Raw genomic sequence first — 22,136 nt, 5'->3', positions numbered from 1 at the left:
TCTCATTGTAGCCCCAGCCCCTGCCTGGCTAATTTTAATCGACACGTTTTTCCTCATTCTCTTCCTCTCTTTCTTTGTCTCTCTCTCTCTCTTTTCTCTCTCTCTCTCTCTCTCTCTCTATCTCTCTCTCTCTCTCTCTTCTCTCTCACTCAAGTCGAGACGTAACGTATGGAGAGACTGAATTAATTAATGTTTTTAAAATTCATCGCCTCTGATTCTCAAATTAAATTAGTTTTCTCACAGCCAGCCCCTGCCTGGCTAATTTTAATCGACACGTTTTTCCTCATTCTCTTCCTTTTTTTCTTTGTCTCTCTCTCTCTCTCTCCTTTCTCTCTCTCTCTCTCTCTCTCTCACTCACTCACTCACTCACTCTCTCTCTCACTCTCTCTCTCTCTCACTCTCTCTCTCACTCACTCACTCACTCTATAATGACCTTTACAATTCAAATGCCATTATCAGGGCGTCAATATTTTCCATCGCTTGAAAATGGTATACATTGTTGGTAGGTAGGTACTCCCAAACAAACTCGGAAGTAGGTAGAATATTTATAATCTCACTCTCTCATTCAATCGATAGAGTTAACAATCATTAAAAGGATTAAAATTTGTTTGTACAGTGTGGTTCCAAAATTCTGACCCTTCCAACTTACCATTTGTCACATTTCATACTCCCCCAATCACATTTGTCCTTTTTCAAGCCCAAAGCCTCAAAATGCATCATTCATTACCTCATTACATAATAACTCATTACTTATAGCAATTTAATTACTCATCACGTCGCGCAGGCGTAGGTTTAGCCTATTGTCAGCCTTTTGGTTCAAAATATGTACCACATATTCGTCCTTATTGTGATGTTTCTGTCCGTTGATTATTCCAACGATCAGTGTAGGATGATTTAATGACTATGCAGGTACTTAGGTCTGTATAATTAATAATCCATGATCCCTTTTGTAAGCAAAAATAAAAAGTCCTGTTGTATTTTTGATACATCCTATCATTGTCGTACTAATGTCATTAACGAAAAAACCTGCAACATTTTTATTTGACTTTGCCAATTTTGTTTTCTCTCGTCTCTCCTCCATCATACGTTTTTGTCTTGTCCCCCTATTCGTGATATTTGCTCTAATAAAACTTTGTCATTCACGTTGTACTGTTTGTTTCGCTAGATGTTCAATTGTTTCGCTATTAAAATAATTTATTGTTGGTTTTAAGTGGCGTTTTTTGTTTTATGTAGTGTTTTATATTGTTGGTTCTAAGTCGTGTTTCTAGTGGTTCGGGTTCGCCAAGTTTTCTCACAAATGTGTTCGTGTGTTTACAGTGGGTTTTGTTGAGATTACTTTTTGAAATTTTGCCGTAATTAGTTCTTTTGACGGTATGATCTCTACACATTGAGCCATAATCATATCACTCAGTCCATTATAGTGTTTTATCTCAACACATCTGGCCAAATGATGGGTTTAAATTTGAAGTTTACACCTCTCGCATCATCGAATGAGTGAATTTGATGGCACATTTCGTTCTCTTTTGACAAAATTTTTGATGGCAAATTCGAGGAAATCAGGCTGTATGTCGTAAATTATTGGTGTAAAAATAAGTGGATATAACTTTCGAAATTTTTTGATATTATAATCTCACTCTCTCATTCAATCGATAGAGTTAACAATCATTAAAAGGATTAAAATTTGTTTGTACAGTGTGGTTCCAAAATTCTGCCCCTCCCAACTTCCTATTTGTCACATTTCATACTCCCCCAATCACATTTGTCCTTTTTCAAGCCCAAAGCCTCAAAATGCATCATTACCTCATAATAATAACTCATTACTAATAGCAATTTAATTACTAATCACGTCGCGTAGGCGTAGGTTCAGCCTATTGTCAGCCTTTTGGTTCAAAATATGTACCACATATTCGTCCTTATTGTGATGTTTCTGTCCGTTGATTATTCCAACGATCAGTGTAGGATGATTTAATGACTATGTAGGTACTTGAGTCTGTATAATTAATAATCCATGATCCTTTAGTAAGCAAAAATAAAAGGCCCTGTTGTATTTTTGATACATCCTATCATTGTTGTACTAATGTCATTAACGAAAAAACCTGCAACATTTTTATTTGACTTTGCCAATTTTGTTTTCTCTCGTCTCTCCTCCATTGTACGTTTTTGTCTTGTCCCCCTATTCGTGATATTTGCTATAATAAAACTTGTCATTCACGTTGTACTGTTTGTTTCGCTAGATGTTCAATTGTTTCGCTATTAAAATTAATTTATTGTTGGTTTTAAGTGGCGTTTTTTGTTTTATGTAGTGTTTTATTATATTGTTGGTTTTAAGTCGTGTTTTTAGTGGTTCGGGTTTGCCAAGTTTTCTCACAAATGTGTTCGTGTGTTTACAGTGGGTTTTGTTGAGATTATTTTTGAAAATTTGCCGTAATTAGTTCTTTTGACATTGTGCGTTAATTTGTGTTTATTTAAATACCTATCTCTGGTGGATTTTAGTGGACAGGTGGTTCTGTCTATTTTGTTTTAGTTATAATTACTCTTGTTTCATTATTAAATACAATAATTGCTGTTAGATACTCTTTTTCAATTATAATTGGTGTCCACTGTCCCTTGTAGGAAACATTTTATCCAATTTTCCTTGTCTCTTTTTCATCTGATTTTTTTCCTTTTTTTTCTCTTTATTTACAAAATCTAGAAGTATAATGTTAATCTTTCTTGAATCTACATTTACTACAATCATCCAGCCTTTTCTCGTCTGTCTTTCCATTCTCTCCTCTCTCCTCTTCCTAACTTTCAAGCTATTTCGGGACTATATTTACATAGATGTTACAGTTCCCTCTGTCAAACCTATTAAAAAAAAAAAAAAACATTGTGCGTTAATTTGTGTTTTTGTTTGTATAAATACCTATCTCTGGTGGATTTTAGTGGACAGGTGGTTCTGTCTGTTTTGTTTTAGTTATAATTACTTTTGTTTCATTATTAAATACAATTGCTGTTAGGTGTCCACTGTCCCTTGTAGGAAACATTTTATTCAATTTTCCTTGTCTCTTTTTCATCAGATTTTTTTCTTATTTTTTCTCTTTATTTACAAAATCTAGAAATATAATGTTAATCTTTCTTGAATCTACATTTACTACAATCATTTAGCCTTTTCTCGTCTCTCTTTCCATTCTCTCCTCTTCCTAACTTTCAAGCCCTCTTTACGTCCTTTCAAGGCCTCTTGTTAAAGTTTCTTCTTACCTACCATAACTTTCTCTTTCTCCTTGGCATTTAAGTCGTGCACTAACTTCCGCAACTTTTTAACATCAATAAAAAATGGCGACGAGGAAGGTTTCGTGTTTGCAAAAAATTTCATGCGTTCTCATGATATTTCCCTTGGAAATATATACAGGGTGTCCCTCCAATATTTCACCTTTTACTCTTTACAGGGTTTAACCTTTTAAATGTGAAATTTATGTATACCACCCTACATATCTCTAAATAAATACAGTTTTGTTTTTTATAATTTTATACAAATAGAATAATTGATATAACCTACAAGGGTTTCCCGACATAATATAAAAATATAGCTTCTGCTTCTGATAGCGTTCTAAAACCCAATAACGGAAAAAATGTATATTCTATCTAACATTTCTACTTTTTTTTTCAATTCATCTTTTGAATGGTCTACTGAGTCTAGTCAGTCAGTCTACGCTAGAAAGTTGACCTACTTATACGTTCGGGAAAAAAATGTACGCTTTTTGCCTTTGCAAATTTAAATCCTTGCCTCAAGTGCCTTTATTTTTTTTCATTTATTCCCTCTACCTAACACATTTGTAACTTTGTTAGTGAGCTTTTATTTTAACCGTTCTTTCTTGTTTGAAATTTTACCTTTTAAATTAGAGTGCGTTAAAAACTGGCCACTAGTAATACAAAACAGTCACTGCTGAGTTTAATTTTCGGTTTTCTGTTTTCTAAAATGCCTGAAATCTGAAATCCTCTATTTTTTCAAGTTGATTCTGAAATAATATGTGCATTGACGAACTTGTTTTTGCTCAGGTTTCAACTTTAATTTTCAAATTTGGCATACTGTTAATAAATATTGATCATAAAATATGTATTGAAAAATTTTGTTGCGCGGTATAACAAATTGTATTAATTTAAAATCATGTTGGGACGGACACTCTGTTAAATAATCATTAATCATAAAACATTGAAAATTGTGTAGCGCCATAACAAATTGTGTTCATTTGTTGACATTGCGAATTATTTATCAGTTTCTCGTTGCCATGGATACGTTGGATATGGACCTGGATTATTTGGATTTCTTCGTCAAGGTATTCATCTCCGGATTATCCGTGTGGAAGTTTCGTTATATGGCACGAAAATTTTGTTATATTTAAGTGAAACCTTTGACAAAAAGAAGGACACCAGTAACTTAAAGTAAAAGAACACCTTTGACAAAAGAGTTAGGACACACAAGCACAAGCTTTTTTGTAAATGATGAAAGTTTTGTTATTTAACACAGTAGTTTCGGTGTAAGATCATTAAAACATTCTTCAGAGATCAGTTGTTTATTTTTTCCTGATCAAAGAGGAACCCAGGCAAATGCAGTAATGAACATTAGAGCACTTACATATTTTTTGAAGATCAAAGGTATTAATCTCCGGATTATCCGTGTGGAAGTTTCGTTATATGGCACGAAAATTTTGTTATATTTAAGTGAAACCTTTGACAAAAACAAAGACACCAGTAACTTAAAGCAAAAGAACACCTTTGACAAAAGAGTCAGGACACACAAGCACAAGCTTTTTTGCAAATGATGAAAGTTTTGTTATTTAACACAGTAGTTTCGGTGTAAGATCATTAAAATATTCTTCAGAGATCAATTGTTTAGTTTTTCCTGATCAAAGAGGAACCCAGGCAAATGCAGTAATGAACATTAGAGCACTTACATATTTTTTTGAAGATCTTCACTAACACCTTCATGATTGGTAAAGAATATCACTAACATCTTCAGGCACTCCAACTTCATGCACTCTCCATGCTTTGTGAGGATCCATCATCACTCAATGCAGTCCATTGAGTGATTGACATAGTATAATAATCACTTCATTTATCTTGTCAATCATTTCATTCACTCAACCTGATAATGACTCCAGCATGTGCAACATCAACATATTAACCTATTGAATAATAGAGCATATCTTGTTTGTCCTGTTCTCGATTAGAACTGAACAGACTGTTTGTTATTCCAGATCGTTCCAGATTTTTTCAGACTGCATCTATTATTCTAAACGTGTGTAGCATTTCTTGCTACACACGTTTCAAAACTTGAAACTTCATCAGGGGTTGCAAATATTTTTTTGTGATCCTCAGAACCTTCAGTTATATGCAGGCACTAAATAACAGTAATGATAATGACCTTTACAATTCAAATGCCATTATCAGGGCGTCAATATTTTCCATCGCTTGAAAATGGTATACATTGTTGGTAGGTAGGTAGGTACTCCCAAACAAACTCGGAAGTAGGTAGAATATTGACGGGCTTTAAACAAGAGAAACAACAGATAGAGGAAGTGGAAAGTAATGTAGGTGAATAGCTAAGGAAGTAGTTAATAGAAATAAAGTAGGTAAAAATGTAGAGAGGTTTTCCATCCGCAATGCTCCTACGCCCCAATGCCAATGACGTTCAGGCGATTACTGGTACCCACTAATTTTTGGTTTATATAATCGACATCGACATAATTATGACGGTCAGGAACCCACTAATTTGTTGACTTAGTTGACATGACTCACATTCTGTTACCTACGTCAATACAGACTCAATTGTCAATTGGTACACAAGATACTTGTTTCGAAGTAGTTACTAACTAGTCAATTGATGTTGACATCCGCTCAATGAGCTCATCTGATGAAGTTCGGTCGTAATGTAGGTGAATAGCTAAGGAAGTAGTTAATAGAAATAAAGTAGGTAAAAATGTAGAGAGGTTTTCCATCCGCAATGCTCCTACGCACCAATGCCAATGACGTTCAGGCGATTACTGGTACCCACTAATTTTTTGGTCTATATAATCGACATCGACATATGACGGTCAGGAACCCACTAATTTGTTGACTTAGTTGACATGACTCACATTCTGTCACCTCTGTTACCTACGTCAATACAGACTGAATTGTCAATTGGTACACAAGATACTTGTTTCGATAACTACTAACTAGTCAATTGATGTTGACATCCGCTCAATGAGCTCATCTGATGAAGTTCGGTCTAATGAGCTTGTTTATGAATTTAATTTAGTTTATGAGAGGAAGGTTCATGTAGTTTATGAGTCTCTGATTTGTTTGTTTTTTGTCAAATACATCATTCAAACTGAAGGAATCACGGGACTGTATCGGGGTATAACGCCTAACTTCCTCAAGGTAATTCACCGAATGAAGTGAAGATTAACCGTCCGTTTTGCATTCCGTGTGTCTGCTTGTTTAAAATAAAAGTTGGATTTTAGTGGAGTGTTAATTTTATTATAAATGATAGTCACCTATGTCACTCCCCCATCAATACTGTCGGCATAAAATATTTTATGGCTTGACTTGGACTCGAACCACTAAACTCCCCGATGTTATATCTTGTTTGACGATGATACCCTGAGTGGTATCGAAAGCTCGACAATTTGGTACCTTTTTAATGATAGGTAACTGTAACGATAAAAATATTTTAAATGTCGTTGTGCAAACTTCACTGCCGCGTCAGTCGATTTGTGGCGAATTGGAGCTATTGGTATTTTTGGAACCCTCATTTTCTCCCGAACATGTTGGTATATTGAGATTTCGAAGAAAAAAAATAAATAATAGTAAACAGAGCGCGACAGTCACACTATAGAACAAAGTTTTTTTTTTTTTTTTTTTTTTAAGAGGTTTGACAGAGGGAACTGTAACTTCTATGGTCTTATCGTCCTGAAGTCGAAGAGAGAAGGAAGACAGGATTGGAGAAAGCCAGCCATTCCGAGAACGAACATTATCCCATCAGGATAAAACCCGCCCCGGGCGGGAGTCGAACCCGCAGCCTAGCGCTTACAAGGCAGACGCGCCACCAACCAAGCTAACTAGGCTGGCCAAGACACCTTACCCTTTTGAATTCTCTTTTTACATCAAAGGCTTTACTTTTTTTAGGGGTTTAACGTAATTTTTTTTAAATCTATTGCTGGGAACTATTTGTTTTCTAGACAAGCACTTCTGAAAAGCTTTCAAAGGGACAGAACTCGCATATGAAATGCACAAGCATTGATTGAAACAAAGACCCTCACCTTGTGATATGGAAAATGTAGGTCAATGCAATCACACTACTGACTAGTCTGACTGCTGTTTGAGAACACGAATTGTATGGCTTTCCAAGTGCCATTAGTAGGTATGCCGCACAAAATATGAGTTGTTTAGTGATTACACGCTAGACGAGATGATACAGATATACTCTGGAATCTTTCGTTCGTCTGGGGCTCTTAGATTTTCTAGACTATTCTAGATATACAGCTTTCCGTCTACTGTGTGATATGTATTATGCTCTATTATGTACCAACATTTATGTGATTCATGTATCTCAGCTCTTTATACATACCTAGCTCTAATGTTAAGCACAGATGCAAGCTACTCTAGAATCGTCTGTCTAAAGCTCTTAGATTTTCTAGACTATTCTAGACATTACAGCTTTCCGTCTGCTGAGTGTAGAAGTCTTTTCACATGTGCTTTTCGTATACTCGTATGTATATTATTGTCATATATTGCATTATTCATATTATTAGATAATAGATAGTGTGATTATTGGATTACGAGGAAAAATGCAAATAGCATCCAGTTTTTCAGTGAACGTCGAAGCGAGATGTAGTGTAAGCTCATACCTATTTGTCATATCTATCATTCCTGTATGTCTAACGAAAAGGTGCTGTGTGAATACTTGAATTGTTGTCTATTTGTGTGGATCTCTTTCTACAACTTCTTTGGCTAATTTCAAGTTTCGTTCAACGCAATCTTTCCAAAAATGTGTCTTGCAGGAAGTATAATTCGAAACTGTTAAATGTTATAACTAGTCCAAGGCTGTTATAACTAGTTTAATATATTCATTTTATTTACCCACCTACGCTACGTTTCGACCTCTTTTGTTTGCAATAACTGCACATTAGACAATCATCGAAATAGAGGACAGATCTACACTAATTTAAGTACAGTCTCTTGGTCCAATTTTTAAGAAGCGCAAAGTGTGACTGTAAACTTGGGGGCTCTTGCTTTTTTGCTATGAATTACTCGTACAAAGATGATTGCACTCCATCCATATTCCAAACACAGTGCTGAATAAACTTCGATTAGTGTTTACAAAACTATTCTCCTAACTTAACCCTCTGTTTTCTCTTCTGATTGTTCTTCTCACTTAACCCTCTGTGTTTCTGTTCTGCTTGCAGTACCTGGACATTGGGGAGGATATGAACGTGCCTGATGACTTCACGGCGAAAGAAATGCTCACAGGGATGTGGTGGAGGCATTTGGTGGCGGGCGGAGTAGCAGGGGCAGTTTCCAGGACATGCACGGCCCCCCTCGATAGACTGAAAGTATACTTACAAGTAAGCACCTATACTGGAATATTCTCGTCTGGCTAGGGGACGTTAAACAGAGAGTAGACTAGCATCAGGCTGTGGGACTATAAACAGGAAAGAGAACAGCTAACCCTAACCAGCCTAGCTAGCTGGCAGAAGTCCTCACGATGGTTGACTGCGGTTCAGGACGAGCCAATCAGCCATGGCTAGTGACCATCACTCTGGTGTATGGCAGATAAAAAAGATCTTTTCTTTATTCTGCCATCACCATTCGGCTACAACTGAAGCCGCTACAACCGCAAACAACAACATTAGTTCATACTTTACAGCCTATTGGGGGCTAAATAGAAAGTTTCTGAAACCCAACGCAAGTCTTTGACCAAGAATGCGCCCAAATACATATTATGTATTATTTCCTCTACCCTTTTCCCATGTTTAGGGCAGTTCTCGAGTCTTCACGAAGGTACTCTTCGTGTGTCATCGGCTTGCTTCGGTCAGCGAGAGATTCGTAAATTGCCTTGGAATCATGGTAATCCAGCTCGGCCTTGGAATTCAAACAACCCAGGCTATCTTTGACCCCCCCCCAAGGGTTGTTTTGGACTCCAGGGATCGCCAGAACTTGTCTTTCAAGGCAGCCCGTCTCAAATTCACAACAACCCAGGAACCTTCTGTCTCAGGGTGAACCCCTCTCAAATTCACTACCCAGCGAGCTGTCTCAGAAGGAAACCCCTGCAAGTCTCAAATTAAGCCCTCGCGACTCAAATGCAGCCATCTGCTTTGGAGATTTTGGAACCCCACGAATTGCCTTTCACTCAAGGCAAACCCCTCCGTGTTTCAAGAAATCGTGCCGGGAAAATCGAAATTTTGCCTTGTCGGAACCATGCGATTTGTATCGTTGTGTCAGCAACTTATGTACTCTGGCTATCTTTTTCGGAAGTGCTGGGAAAATCGCTATTCTGCCTTGTCCGAACCAAGCAATTTTCACCGTATGTCAGCGACTTACGTACTCTGGCTATCTTTTCTGGAAGTCTTATTCTGGCTATCTTTTCTGGAAGTGCCGGAAAAATCGGTATTCTGCCTTGTCCGAACCATGCGATTTTGTGTCGTGTGTCAGCGACTTACTCTGGCCTTTCCGGAACTGCTGGGGACCTCCTCGTGTGCTAGTGTCCTGCCTATTCAATTCTCCATTAGATTTTTCTTTCCTTGCTATTTTTAAGTAGTGAAAATAGGTGGTTAAATATTTCTGCTCTATTTCGCGCAATTCCTTTTTGGATAGCTATTTATCCAGTAGATAACTGACTTTTTATGGAAGAAAGCCACTTTTTTAAAAAGTCAAAATTGGGGAGAAAAGTCAGTTCTCTACATCCTTGCCTAACGGGAGAAATCGAAGATTAAAGAACAATGAAAGAAAAAAGTCAGTTTTCTACATCTTAGCCTTACCGGAGAACGATTTAAGAAATTCCTGCCCCGGCTGGAACTCGAACCCAGCACCTCCGGGTCGAGAATATTGTCTCTGCCATACATATATTTGCCACATTCGGTAATTGACTCCCGGAACTAAAATTTTGGTTTAAACTTGGTTTCAGTTAAACCATTAAATTAAACAGTCTGATTGGCTGAAGTTTAAAATAAACATAGAACTGTTTAATCTAATAGTTTAACCTAAACCAAATTTAAACTGGTCCGGGCCATCTGCGGAGCTCTGACCACATTACAAGGTTCCATCATTCCTTTAGCTTATTAAAATAATTATTAGATAATTAGTCTTGAATAATTATTAATGAAAATAATGATTTTATTGATAAATCATTAAGGACGGACTAAAAACACATTTCTCAAAACGTGACCAGAAATCTCGCCGGTTTTCTCTCATCTTTTCACCTCATTTCGCCCCTTTCTATCTCTCTCCCTCTCTCTCTCTCTCTCTCTCTCCCTCTCTCTCTCTCTTTCTCTCTCTCTGTCCTCTCTCCCTCCCTCTCTCTCTTTCTCTCTCTCTCCCTCTCTTAGGTTTTAGGTAGGTACATAGGTACTGATTTTCTCTAATCACTGCGGCCTAAAAAATTCCCGGAGGGACGGGCCCTGCTTGTTTTCTCCTCTTCCGCTCTCCATTCCTCCTCGTCTATTCTTCTTCCCTTCTTTCTCGTCTTCTTCCTCCTCCCCCCCTTTCCCTCGTTCCTCCTTATCATCCTTGTAGAATACGTGATGGTATCTCCTGGGTTTTTCGTTCCAGAGAGGTGGAAGATATAGGGAAAAATCTGCATGTAGAAATAATGGTGGTCCACCGTGGAATTCTAAACAGTTTATTTTCTTCTTTTTGCTCCTCCTCCTCCTCCTCCTCCTCCTTATTCTTTACCTTCAAATTTACTTACTCCCAGCGTGTAAAATAATAAAAATTGCCATTTAATTTACCTACTCATTGCATAGAGAACCTTCTTTTTTTGCAATTTAAAGTCCCTTAACTCAAAAGAAACCAAGCTTGTTTCATCCAAAAGTCCCCTTTGTGGCTTTCTCAGCTCTTCAAAAGCCCAGAAGAACGAAAATTGCCCGGGAAAATGGCTTTCCAAGTTCGCTTTGAATGCAAGAAATTATAATTTGAAAACTTTAATTAAGATTTGTGGAAATTTATTTCCAAATGAAGAAAAAAAGTCGACGAAGACTTGCACACATTGAAAATATTTAAATTAAAAAAAAAAAAATAATAAGAATAATAATAACTAATTATGAGAACGAGAACGTAAAACTTCGAGAAGAAGTTAATTAATTTTCTTGCGAACAAAAATGTATGCCTTATTAGAATAAAATAAATAATGCATTAGTTATTTTAGATTTTTAATTCAACATTTTCATTATTTTTCCTCGAAGTCAAAAACAAATTTTCATTCAAATTAATACCTTGAAGTACGAGTACATAAATTTTTTTTTTTTAGTTTTTTTTTTTTTTACCCTTGTCGTGTTTTTTTTCTTTCTTTTTTTTTTTTTTTTTTTTTTTTTTTTTTTTTTACTTTTTGGTGCTCTTATATTTCATTCTATCAGGGTCTAATATACCTTGTAAACCTACGATTAAATGCCACATAAAATTTGGTCGGCCAATTCTGGAATCAAACATAATATTGGAAAGAAAAACTTCCAACTGACCGACAGTATTGCCTGTTAAAATTTCAAGTAGGCAGTAAGTAGAAAAGTGCCCAGATTTGTCCTCAGTTTCCGAACAAAAGCGATCTTTTTCTCTCTCACCTAGTTAGCGGATATTTTTACTTTCTAACTTATTACTTTTATTTTAGGTACATGTTTGAGTTTATCAAATATGTTTTATAAAGAAGCTGTGATCCAAATGCATGTTGTAATTATAGGTTTTCTTTTTTCAATTTATTCGATGTCTTGTTTTCTTCTCTTATTGATTTTAGATGTAAGATTTGTTTCTCTAGTTCTAATTTGAGATGTGGAGAGACTTTATATAATTCCCCAAGTGTCTCCTTATGTAATAACGTTGGTTCCTTACATTTGAAGGATGCCTAAAATCGTATATAATAATTTCTTAAATTATGGCTAAATATATTTCCTGATTTCAATCTTTTTACTGAACACATCCCAAATGTATTTCTTCTCCAGGCCCCTTTTACTCGTTATGCTTTTTCCCCTTCCTTGTTTCTTCAAAAGAAATCTAATACTTTGGGATGTTTTCATGTTTCATTTGATCAATTTTATTGTATTTTTCTTATTTTAAGTTTTCAAAGTTTTTTTTTTGGCCTGAGATAAATCTACTCAGGTTATGTTGAAAAAATTATATTCTGAAAATAATAAAATTAACTTAATAAATAACCTTATTAGGTGAAAATCAAAAATAAAATAATAAAATTAACCCATCAGGTGAAAACCAAAAATAAAATCTAGGCAACTGTCCCAATAACACATCTTTTTGAATAATTTTGTAGTTTTTTCCGGGGTATGGTACCTAATTATGCACTTTCCCCGAAAGTCCCCTTTTGAAACCAAACGTGATATAGCGTAATCAGCAATCGAATATACCTTGTTTATGCTGCTCGAATAGGACTAAAAAGTCCCTTTACCCCTTTTGCTATATATTTCCATAGTGTATGCTGCTAATCTTCAATCAGTTCACACACACATTTCACCCCCGTTTCTCATAAATCTGTGATCAAACCCCCTTCATACATATTGTTTTTTCTATGTAGTTTGTTTTTTTGTCGTGTCTGTACAAGCCTAGTTTATATCTACGATTTTAAATCCAACGGATTCACCGATAAGTCCGGTGTTCCGTTGGGACTCAACACGCAACGTTTCATTAGACACAGTGATGATATAAAAAACAGAGAGACGTTGCGAAACACTTCAGCCTGAAAGCTAATGTGCCTCTGCTTGAAGTATTCAAGGAAATTTACTTTAGACAAATACTCTTTTTGTCGTCTGAAGATATAAAAAATATGCCTTTCGAGTTTGATTAATGCAATTTGGCGTGCACAGTTCTTGCTTGAAATTATCTGTATGACAGGAAGAAGGGGGGGGGGAGTAAATAAAGGACGTAGCGTAGGTGGGAACTTGTGGGAATGTTTTAAACTTTTACTTGAATGGGCAGGTGGCGTAGTGAAAAAGGAAAAAATAGTAATGTCATTACTAATGATGGAATTCCGGATTTTCTGATTTTTCATCATCATTACCTAAGCTTGAAAATAATGACATTACTAATGATTGTGAAAGGTACCTATTAGAGGGTAATGATCCCCAATCCAGCATAGTTCATGCCTTGTTGAAACTAAATAAAATCCAGACCCCACATATATTTATGTACGAAAATGGTCACAGTTCACAGGTTGATAGAGAAAAAACTCGAAACTTTGAATCGCTCAATTTCTTTATTTGTGGTGAAGTTGGGTGTTGGAGAGCCTCTTCACAATTTCGTGTGTCTCATAGTAGGAAGGTATTTCGGTTTTAATACATATTATTTATAGCAGAGGCTGCTACAGTATGGAAATTTCATGACATGACTTGGACTCGAACCACCAACCTCCAGATCCAAAGTCCAACGCGTTAACAACTGCACTACTGAGGTTGGTCAGGTGGCGTAGTGCTCAAGACGCTCGCCTGGTAAACAGGAGGGCGTGAGTTCGATCCCAGTCGAAGTACGAAAATTATCCTCATAAATTTGAGAAAATTGACCTCATAACAATGGATCTCTAAGGGTTAGGTGGTAGGAGAACGCCTCTTGCGTTAACCCTTCGCCTAGTGGTTACCTTCCACTCAAGAGTCTATTATTATTTGGCCATTAGGGCCCAATTTTTTTAGCTGATTAAGTGCAAAACAGAATAAGATGTTAGACAATATTATACCCGCGCCACTGGGGGCTCTGATGTGCCAAAACGAGAAGAAGAAGTTATGATAAGAAAGGTAAAATAAAAGAGAATAGGATCAGGGTATAAAAGCCATAAGAGAAAGGTAGGGTACTTAATGAAGAAGAAGAAGAAGAAGAAGAAGAAGAAGAAGAAGAAGAAGAAGAAGAAGAAGAAGAAGAAGAAGAAGAAGTTAGGATAAGAAAGGGAAAATAAAAGAGAAAAGGATCAGGATAGAAAAGCCATAAGAGAAAGGTACTTAATATATCTTTTAGAAATAAACCTGATCACACCATCACGGGCTATAAATTAATTCATTTCCCAATGTAGATTATCGTTGAAGGGAGGGATGGAGGAGGGAGAAGGGAGGGAGGAAAAAGGGATATTTGAGAGGATGGGAGGGATTTCCACGTTTCTCTTTCTTCTCCCTTTTTTAACCTATCATGAATCTACAGGGTGAGAAGGAAATATCTGACAATATTTATGTCCCTTTTGTTAGTCACGTTAATTTTTTCGTTAGTTTCCTCTAGCCTAGGAAGCTTGGAATCTACAGGGTAACGCGGAAATACCTGATAATATTTATGTCCCTTTGTTAGTCACGGGACGATAATGGTTAATTTCCCCAGTCTAGTTAGCTTGGGGGAAGGTAGCACCTGCCTTGTAAGCGCTAGGTTTCGGGTTGTACTCTCACCCGGGGCGAACTTTATCTGAAACAGAGACAGTTCGTTCTCGGAAAGGCTGACTTTCTCATATCCTGTCTTTATTCCCTCTTCGATTTCCGAACGATAAGACCTCAGTAGTTGCCCTTGCCTTAAGTGTTAAGGGCAAACAGCCCTAAAGGATGGGTGAAGTTCTATGAATCTACGAAATCCCTAGAAAAAAATTTAGACCTCATTTCATTCGGTCAATTAATTTCCCTTGCACCCTATAGGAAGTCTGAGTACTTTGTATTGAGAAAGAAAGACGCTCCAGAGTTTTAGGATGAAGAGGTGTTATTTTATTTATACCTTCGCTCATATTGGAGGTGGCTCGGGGAAAAGTGTGCCAGTAAGACGCCATTTTGAAACACCTCAAAAATCAGGGGTAGTTTTCATGTCAAGACTTCACTGGAACATGACCGAGGTAAGGTCATGAATCTTGAGGTTTTCAACACATACCTCCTGGGGCAACAAAAGTTTTTTGTGTTCCAAAACCACATGCGTCTAATGTAACATTTGTTTCATTGCTACGAAATAAAAACGGCGGTGATAAACTTTTTTTCACTGTTTTCTACAGAACACCTCAAAAAACTGTAAATAACCAAGTTTATTTTTTTTTTTTTTTTTTTTTTAATGCAATGCATTTTTTTTTAATTAAATAAAATAAATTTTATGATGTTAAATAAAATAAATAATAAAATAAAATAATTATCTATAGGTTTTAAAGACGCTTAAGACCTAAGTGAGTGGGTAGATGATACTTTTATCCTTTAAAATGAGAAATTAGGACTTTATAAAGTACATAATAATAATTAGAGTCTCCACTTACGAGTGCATTAGGATTAGGATTAGGAATAGGAACATAAAAAATAAACAAAAATTAATTAAAGATTTTCGTGCAATTTTTAAATGTTGCTTCCAAACGATAAGGCGCAAAATAATCGCTCTCTTAAACCGGTAGGATTAAGAATGATATTTAATTTCTCCAAAATGGCGGAGATAATTCTCTCGAGAAAGATTAAGCTCATTTGCGTAATGGCGGTCATTATGGAAGCGTCTTAGGGAAAGAATAGGGGATAGGGAAGATATCATCAAGATAATTTTGGCCTGTGTTCATTCTGGAGCCTACCAGTTGATTAAATTTCTCCTACTTCCTGGTTTACACCTAAACAGTCTTAGAATGTATTAATTTGGGCTTCTTTGGAAGTACAAATGCGTGAAAAACTGTAACATTAGACTATACTTATACAAACATACCTGGAGCCTGTTCCATGAATGACTGCAATTCTATGGTAATCAGAACCGAAAGATATACGTATATTTTGTAGGTTTTACGATCATGGAGATCGTTAAAAGAGAGTTAGTTTCCACTGTCTTCCTCATACCCTTTTTTTTATAATAATTAATAAATTTAAGGTGCTTGGTTGGGTGGAAGAGGTTGTAATGTCTTGGTTCTTATAATGTGTCGTCCATCTTTGTGCTGTTTTATGACTCTGGTTTTCTTTAGAGTTTCAGAAGGAAGAAGGAAGTATTGAAAACAGTGAAAATGGGATACCATGTTAAACAGGTGAATCATAATAATTTTAAGAAATTAAGAATCATGAACAGATTGTTTTTCCTGTAGTGGCGAGTTTTTTCTACTTCCAGATTTGAGGCAGTCCTAAACAGCGAACTGGCAAACTTTTCTTGTTGCATCTAGCAAATTATGAATAGATAGGTGGGTATCTTTACTTAGTACTTCCACCTAACTATACAGCTTTGCCTAATACAAAACATGCCAGAAAACAAATATATACTTATCCGTCTTATCCTCTCGATCAAGTAAAGCAAGCAACCAGCTTAAAGCACAATTTGGAAGAAGGGCGAGGTCAAAGACTGCATCATTAGGTCCGCAATGTCTGCATACTATACTTGCACTTACATAGGTATACCAGAAGAAGAAGATGAAGAAAAAGAAGACGACAAGGTGCTTGGTTGGGTGGAAGAGGTTGTAATGTCTTGGTTCTTATAATGTGTCGTCCATCTTTGTGCTGTTTTATGACTCTGGTTTTGTTCAGAGTTTCAGAAGAAAGTCAGAAAGTCTTGAAAACCGTGAAAATAGGATACCATGTCAAACAGATGGATCATGTAATTTAAAAAAATTAAGAAGTATGACTAGTTTTTTTCTCCTCGAGTGATGAGATTTTTTCTATTTTGAATACAGAAATTTTGAGGCAGCCCTAAAAACTGGCAAAAAATTGTTTTTTTTTAGAAAATTACCGAATAGATAGATGGGTATCTCTACTTAGTACCTCTACCTAACTATACCTAAACATACTTTTGCCTAAAACAACACGTGCAGGGAAACAAATGGGTATTCTTTTTACTCCCTTATCAAATCAAGTATGTAAATAACCAGCTTTTTAAAGCACAATTTCGAAGAAGGGAGAGGTCAAAGACTGCATCATTAGGTCCGCAATGTCTGTATAATATGTATACTCGAACCTACATAGCTATACCTAAAGGTAGGTATGTAAAAGAAGAAGAGGAAGAAGAAGAAGAAGAAGAAGAAAGAAAGGAAGAAAAACAAGGGCTCTGGCGTCTCCACCAATCACAGACGGCGATTGGCCAGATGGCCAGCGGACTAGAAAATGGAGTTCTCCACTGAGACGTGATTAAAAGGGCAAAAGTTGAAATCTTTTTTTCGGCCCCTTTGGGACGTTTTGGGAAATGTCTTCTAGATTGGAAATGCCGTCTTTCCACCACTGTGACAACCGGGTGCTTCCTCTACGGGTGGTTTTGGGAGCGATGCACAATGGAGTTGTGTTGTAAAAGAGATATAGATAACTAATAAAATGAACAATCACCAAATCATGAATTATTTGTGTAAAGCAGGAAGCTTTTTTTTACAACTTTGTGGGTACCACAGGATTACCTACTATTAATTCTCATTCGTCATCAATCTTTTTACAATGGTACTGCCGCCAGTGGCCGGCGCTACACGATTAAAGTAGCTAGCCAATTGTCCTTACAAGGTTGAGTGCACCCCGAATTCCAAGCACAGAGCCGCTTGCACGCCGAGACATCCGGCGTGCAAGCTGCAAGCCTAGTGTCTAGTGTGGTACCATACCCACTCGGCAAGCTAAATGTCTAATCTCTTTTTCGAGAAACCAAAGTGAAAGCAGCGTTTGCCGTCAGCTTCTCACAGATTTATCTATTTTCTATTTTAAATTCCCTCGAATAAATCTTAAATCCGAGGATTTTATTTATATTCTACCAACTTATTCAAACTATTTACCGAGAGCCGGGGGAAATTGGAGTCAGGATGGGATAATCTGGCTGGATTTCGATGAAACTTGGAAACTAAACTAAACGATACTTACGAGTATCTTAAGTTGGATTTTTGACTGAGGGAGAAAATGGGAAGAAAGTTTCATTGTTTAGTTTTCGAGATGATGTGTGTCTTTTTATTTCTTAAATTCATTAATTTCTTAGAATTATCAATGTCTTAAATTTTTGAGGCCAAAATTCTCCTTATTTGAGATTGATACCCAATAGGATTGAGTCCACCCCAAAAACTCCGGTTTCCAGTTACCCCGAGCTACGGTACTCGTTTCCCTCCACTTCCCATTTTGATATTATAAATTTATGCAGAGACTTTGTGAACATTTTTCTATTTACTCTATTATAAGAAATAGAAAAGAGAATACTCTCTATTATATTGCAGAAAAGTTGGACGTTCCTATTCTGTATCGCACTGAGCAAGTTGTATTGAAATATCCTCCAGCCATTTGAACGGTTCCTTTTGACAGTGAGAACTGACTTTTCAGTCCGCTGTTGACTGTAGAGAGGAAGATTAGTGAAGAGGAAGAGAAGGAGGAGGAGGAGAAGGAGAAGGAGGAGAAGAAGAAGAAGAAGGAGGAAGAGAAGGAGAAGAACCCTAACTGAGGTTTACAAAATTTCACCCCTATAGCTCTAAAGTGGATGGTCACAAGGAGCGAATTTAAAATGGCAACAACTAAATAAGCAACGTAAACCATAGCCTCGGGTACTAGCAATCTCTAAGGGTCTGTCCTTTCCCAAATTTATTCCAGAAAAATTCCCTCTCCTAGATGAAAACTTTGGAAACTTGTTGAACCTCGAAAAATCTCGTTTTTCCCTTTTCCCAAAAAAAAAAAAAAATACATGATCATTTTTTACTTCCTCTTATAGTGCCAGTCTATTGAGGTAGAGGCAGAAAGTTCAATTCCGAATTTTATTCAGCAGATGGACCATAAGACCTCCGTTGTTACAGTTCCTTCTATCAAAACTCATAAAAATAGAAAGAAACAAGTTGTAGGTATTCAAGAAGCCCTTTCACAAAGGCAAAAAGTCCACAAAAGTGGATGAATCTCGAGTTGGAGTAGAAGAAGAAGAAGAAGAAGAAGAAGAAGAAGAAGAAGAAGAAGAAGAAAAAATCCCCATATGGGTCAAGGCATAGGTATAATAATTGTTTTATTATATATTATTTTTTCTTCCGTTCAAATGTTTCTTTTCTTTTCCGATCCTTCTTCCTATCTTTTTATTTTAATGTCTGCGTTGGTATTATGGGTGGCAGCCATTTTTTATAGTTTTATTGCCCCATAAAATGTCCACTTGGATGAACAAAAGTTCAGTGGACAATATACCTAAACTTTTATCCTTTTGCGTGTTCGTCTGTCTCTTCCTTTTGTCCGTTTTCTTTGTCCTTTTCTTCTTCTTTTTCATATTCTTTCTTCTTCTTTTTCTTCTTCCTCTTCCTGTACTCCTTAATCTGCTGCTTCTCCTCTTTGCCTTCATATTCTTTTTCCTCTTCTTTGTCTTCTCCGTCTTTTTCTTCTTTGTCTTCTTCCTTGTCTTCCGCTGCCCCTAGGTTCTTCTTCTTCTTCCTCATGTCTTCCTCCTTCTTCTTTTTCTCTTCCCTCTTCTTCTCCTCCTCTTTCGCCATCTTCGTCCTGTTATTTTTCCTCTTCCTTTTATTTTCATTTTGAAAACATCTCTATGTTCTTCTTCTTTAATTGCTTCTGCTTTCTTTTCTTGAATTCTCAGCTTTTTTAGAGTGTAGAAAATAAGGCTAATTTGGAGGGGGAGAAGGAAAGCTGGCCGGGAGAAAGGGGGAGGGGGGGGAGAGAATAAGGAATCAGGAGTAGGGGAAGACAGAAGGGGTGTGAGGGAAAATGAGGGGAAAAAGAGGAAGAGGAGGAGGAGGAGAAAAAAATAAAATGAGACTTTATTGTTCTCATTTTGGAATTTCGAGTGTCTTATCGCAGTCTAATTTGATTTAGCCTAATCCCGGCCGCACTTAAGGGATCTGAAACCATCCGAAGAAAATGAGAAGAAAATTGTTGCCCCCCTCATTTGGGGACGAATTTTGTCCCTAATTGAAGAGCTTGAGTAAGTTTGGTAAAAGTCCATATTGGTGTACCTATCAAAATTTACCCGTGAAATCTACCCACCTCATAGGTGAGTAAGAATAACTAAAAATTTCACGATTCTAAGCAATGTACAGACAAATCTACAATTTTATTTATATAGATTACTATTTTACAGCTGACTTTGAATAGTTCTTCCCGCCTAAAATGAATTAAATTCGATCACCACGTATTCTCATCCAACTTGAAAATAACAAATCATCTCTCAGACACAGAAGATGACTCCAATTGCAATCGGTCCAAATTTTCAAAATCGGGAAATGGTTGGAAATATCCGTTTTGGGATCCCCTGATGTCAAAAAAGTGATTTTTATTTCTTAAATTAATTAATTTCTTAGAATTATCAATGTCTTAAATTTTTGAGGCCAAAATTCTCCTTATTTGAGATTGATACCCAATAGGATTGAGTCCACCCCAAAAACTCCGGTTTCCAGTTACCCCGAGCTACGGTACTCGTTTCCCTCCACTTCCCATTTTGATATTATAAATTTATGCAGAGACTTTGTGAACATTTTTCTATTTACTCTATTATAATAAATAGAAAAGAGAATACTCTCTATTATATTGCAGAAAAGTTGGACGTTCCTATTCTGTATTGCACTGAGAAAGTTGTATTGAAATATCCTCCAGCCATTTGAACGGTTCCTTTTGACAGTGAGAACTGACTTTTTAGTCCGCTGTTGACTGTAGAGAGGAAGATTAGTGAAGAGGAAGAGGAAAAGAAGGAGGAGGAGAAGGAGAAGGAGGAGGAGAAGAAGAAGAAGGAAGGAGGAAGAGAAGGAGAAGAACTAGGAGTGAGTTCGAATTCAAATACTCATATATTCCCTCTTTTCCCCCGCAGGTTCACGGCAACAAAACCACGGGTATCAAGAAGTGTCTCCTGCATCTGCTCCATGAGGGCGGATTCCTCTCTCTGTGGCGCGGCAACGGAATCAACGTGCTCAAAATCGCGCCCGAGTCCGCGCTAAAGTTCATGGCGTACGAGCAGGCCAAGCGCTTGATTCGAGGCAACTACACGCGCGAGCTGAGCATCTACGAACGGTTCGTGGCCGGATCCCTGGCCGGAGGCGTTAGTCTGAACGTGCCTGATGACTTCACGGCGAAAGAAATGCTCACAGGGATGTGGTGGAGGCATTTGGTGGCGGGCGGAGTAGCAGGGGCAGTATCCAGGACATGCACGGCCCCCCTCGATAGACTGAAAGTATACTTACAAGTAAGTACTTATACTGGAATATACTTATTAGCTGGAAGAGCCGCTGCATATGAATTATATGAATTTTCAACTTCAAATCCCTGACTGCCAAAGCATATTCCATGGTGATTACCCACAGAAACTCATGTATTAAAACATCTCCCTTAACATGAGAGACAGACTCTTTAATTCTTGGAATTACTCTTTAGACTCTTTAATTCTTGGACAATATGACTCAAATACTCATATATTCCCTCTTTTCCCCCGCAGGTTCACGGCAACAAAACCACGGGTATCAAGAAGTGTCTCCTGCATCTGCTCCACGAGGGCGGGTTCCTCTCTCTGTGGCGCGGCAACGGTTCGAAGATTAAAGAACAATGAAAGAAAAAAGTCAGTTTTCTACATCTTAGCCTTACCGGAGAACGATTTAAGAAATTCCTGCCCCGGCCGGAACTCGAACCCAGCACCTCCGGGTCGAGAATATTGTCTCTGCCATAGATTTGCCACACTCGGTAATTGACTCCCGGGCCGGGACCAAAATTTTGGGTTTAAATTCGGTTTCAGTTAAACCATTAAATTAAACAGTCTGATGGGCTGAAGTTTAAAATAAACATAGAACTGTTTAATATAATAGTTTAACCTAAACCAAATTTAAACTGGTCCGGGCCATCTGCGGAGCTCTCACCACATTACAAGGTTCCATCATTCCTTTAGCTAATTAAATTAATTACCTATTAGATAATTAGTCTTGAATAATTATTAATGAAAATAATGATTTTATTGATAAATCATTATTTTATAATATTATTCTGTGTCAATAACTATTTTAGCCCGACTTGTAATGTGGCCATTTTTTTTTTTTTTTTTTTTTTTTTTTTTTTTTTTTTTTTTTTATTCTCCATGTTTTTTTTTTT

The 22,136-nt window shown here is 36.9% G+C and overlaps 1 protein-coding gene across 1 annotated transcript in view; it reads left to right on the top strand.

Moving 5' to 3' along the window:
• Nucleotides 1-21,603, top strand: part of LOC103518432 (calcium-binding mitochondrial carrier protein SCaMC-2-B-like) — a 38,469-nt gene extending 16,866 nt beyond the window's left edge. Inside the window, exons 2-4 of the mRNA XM_008483497.3 lie at nt 8,427-8,585; nt 20,872-21,243; nt 21,493-21,603. Coding sequence (XP_008481719.1) covers nt 8,427-8,585; nt 20,872-21,243; nt 21,493-21,603 — 642 coding nt within the window. The remainder of the gene's footprint in view (nt 1-8,426; nt 8,586-20,871; nt 21,244-21,492) is intronic.
• Nucleotides 21,604-22,136: the final 533 nt, after the last annotated feature.

The sequence above is a fragment of the Diaphorina citri genome, unplaced genomic scaffold, assembly GCF_000475195.1.
Source record: "Diaphorina citri unplaced genomic scaffold, Diaci psyllid genome assembly version 1.1 scaffold60, whole genome shotgun sequence".
NCBI classification, from domain to species: Eukaryota; Metazoa; Arthropoda; class Insecta; order Hemiptera; family Psyllidae; genus Diaphorina; species Diaphorina citri.
This window is presented reverse-complemented; position numbering and strand designations above follow the sequence as displayed.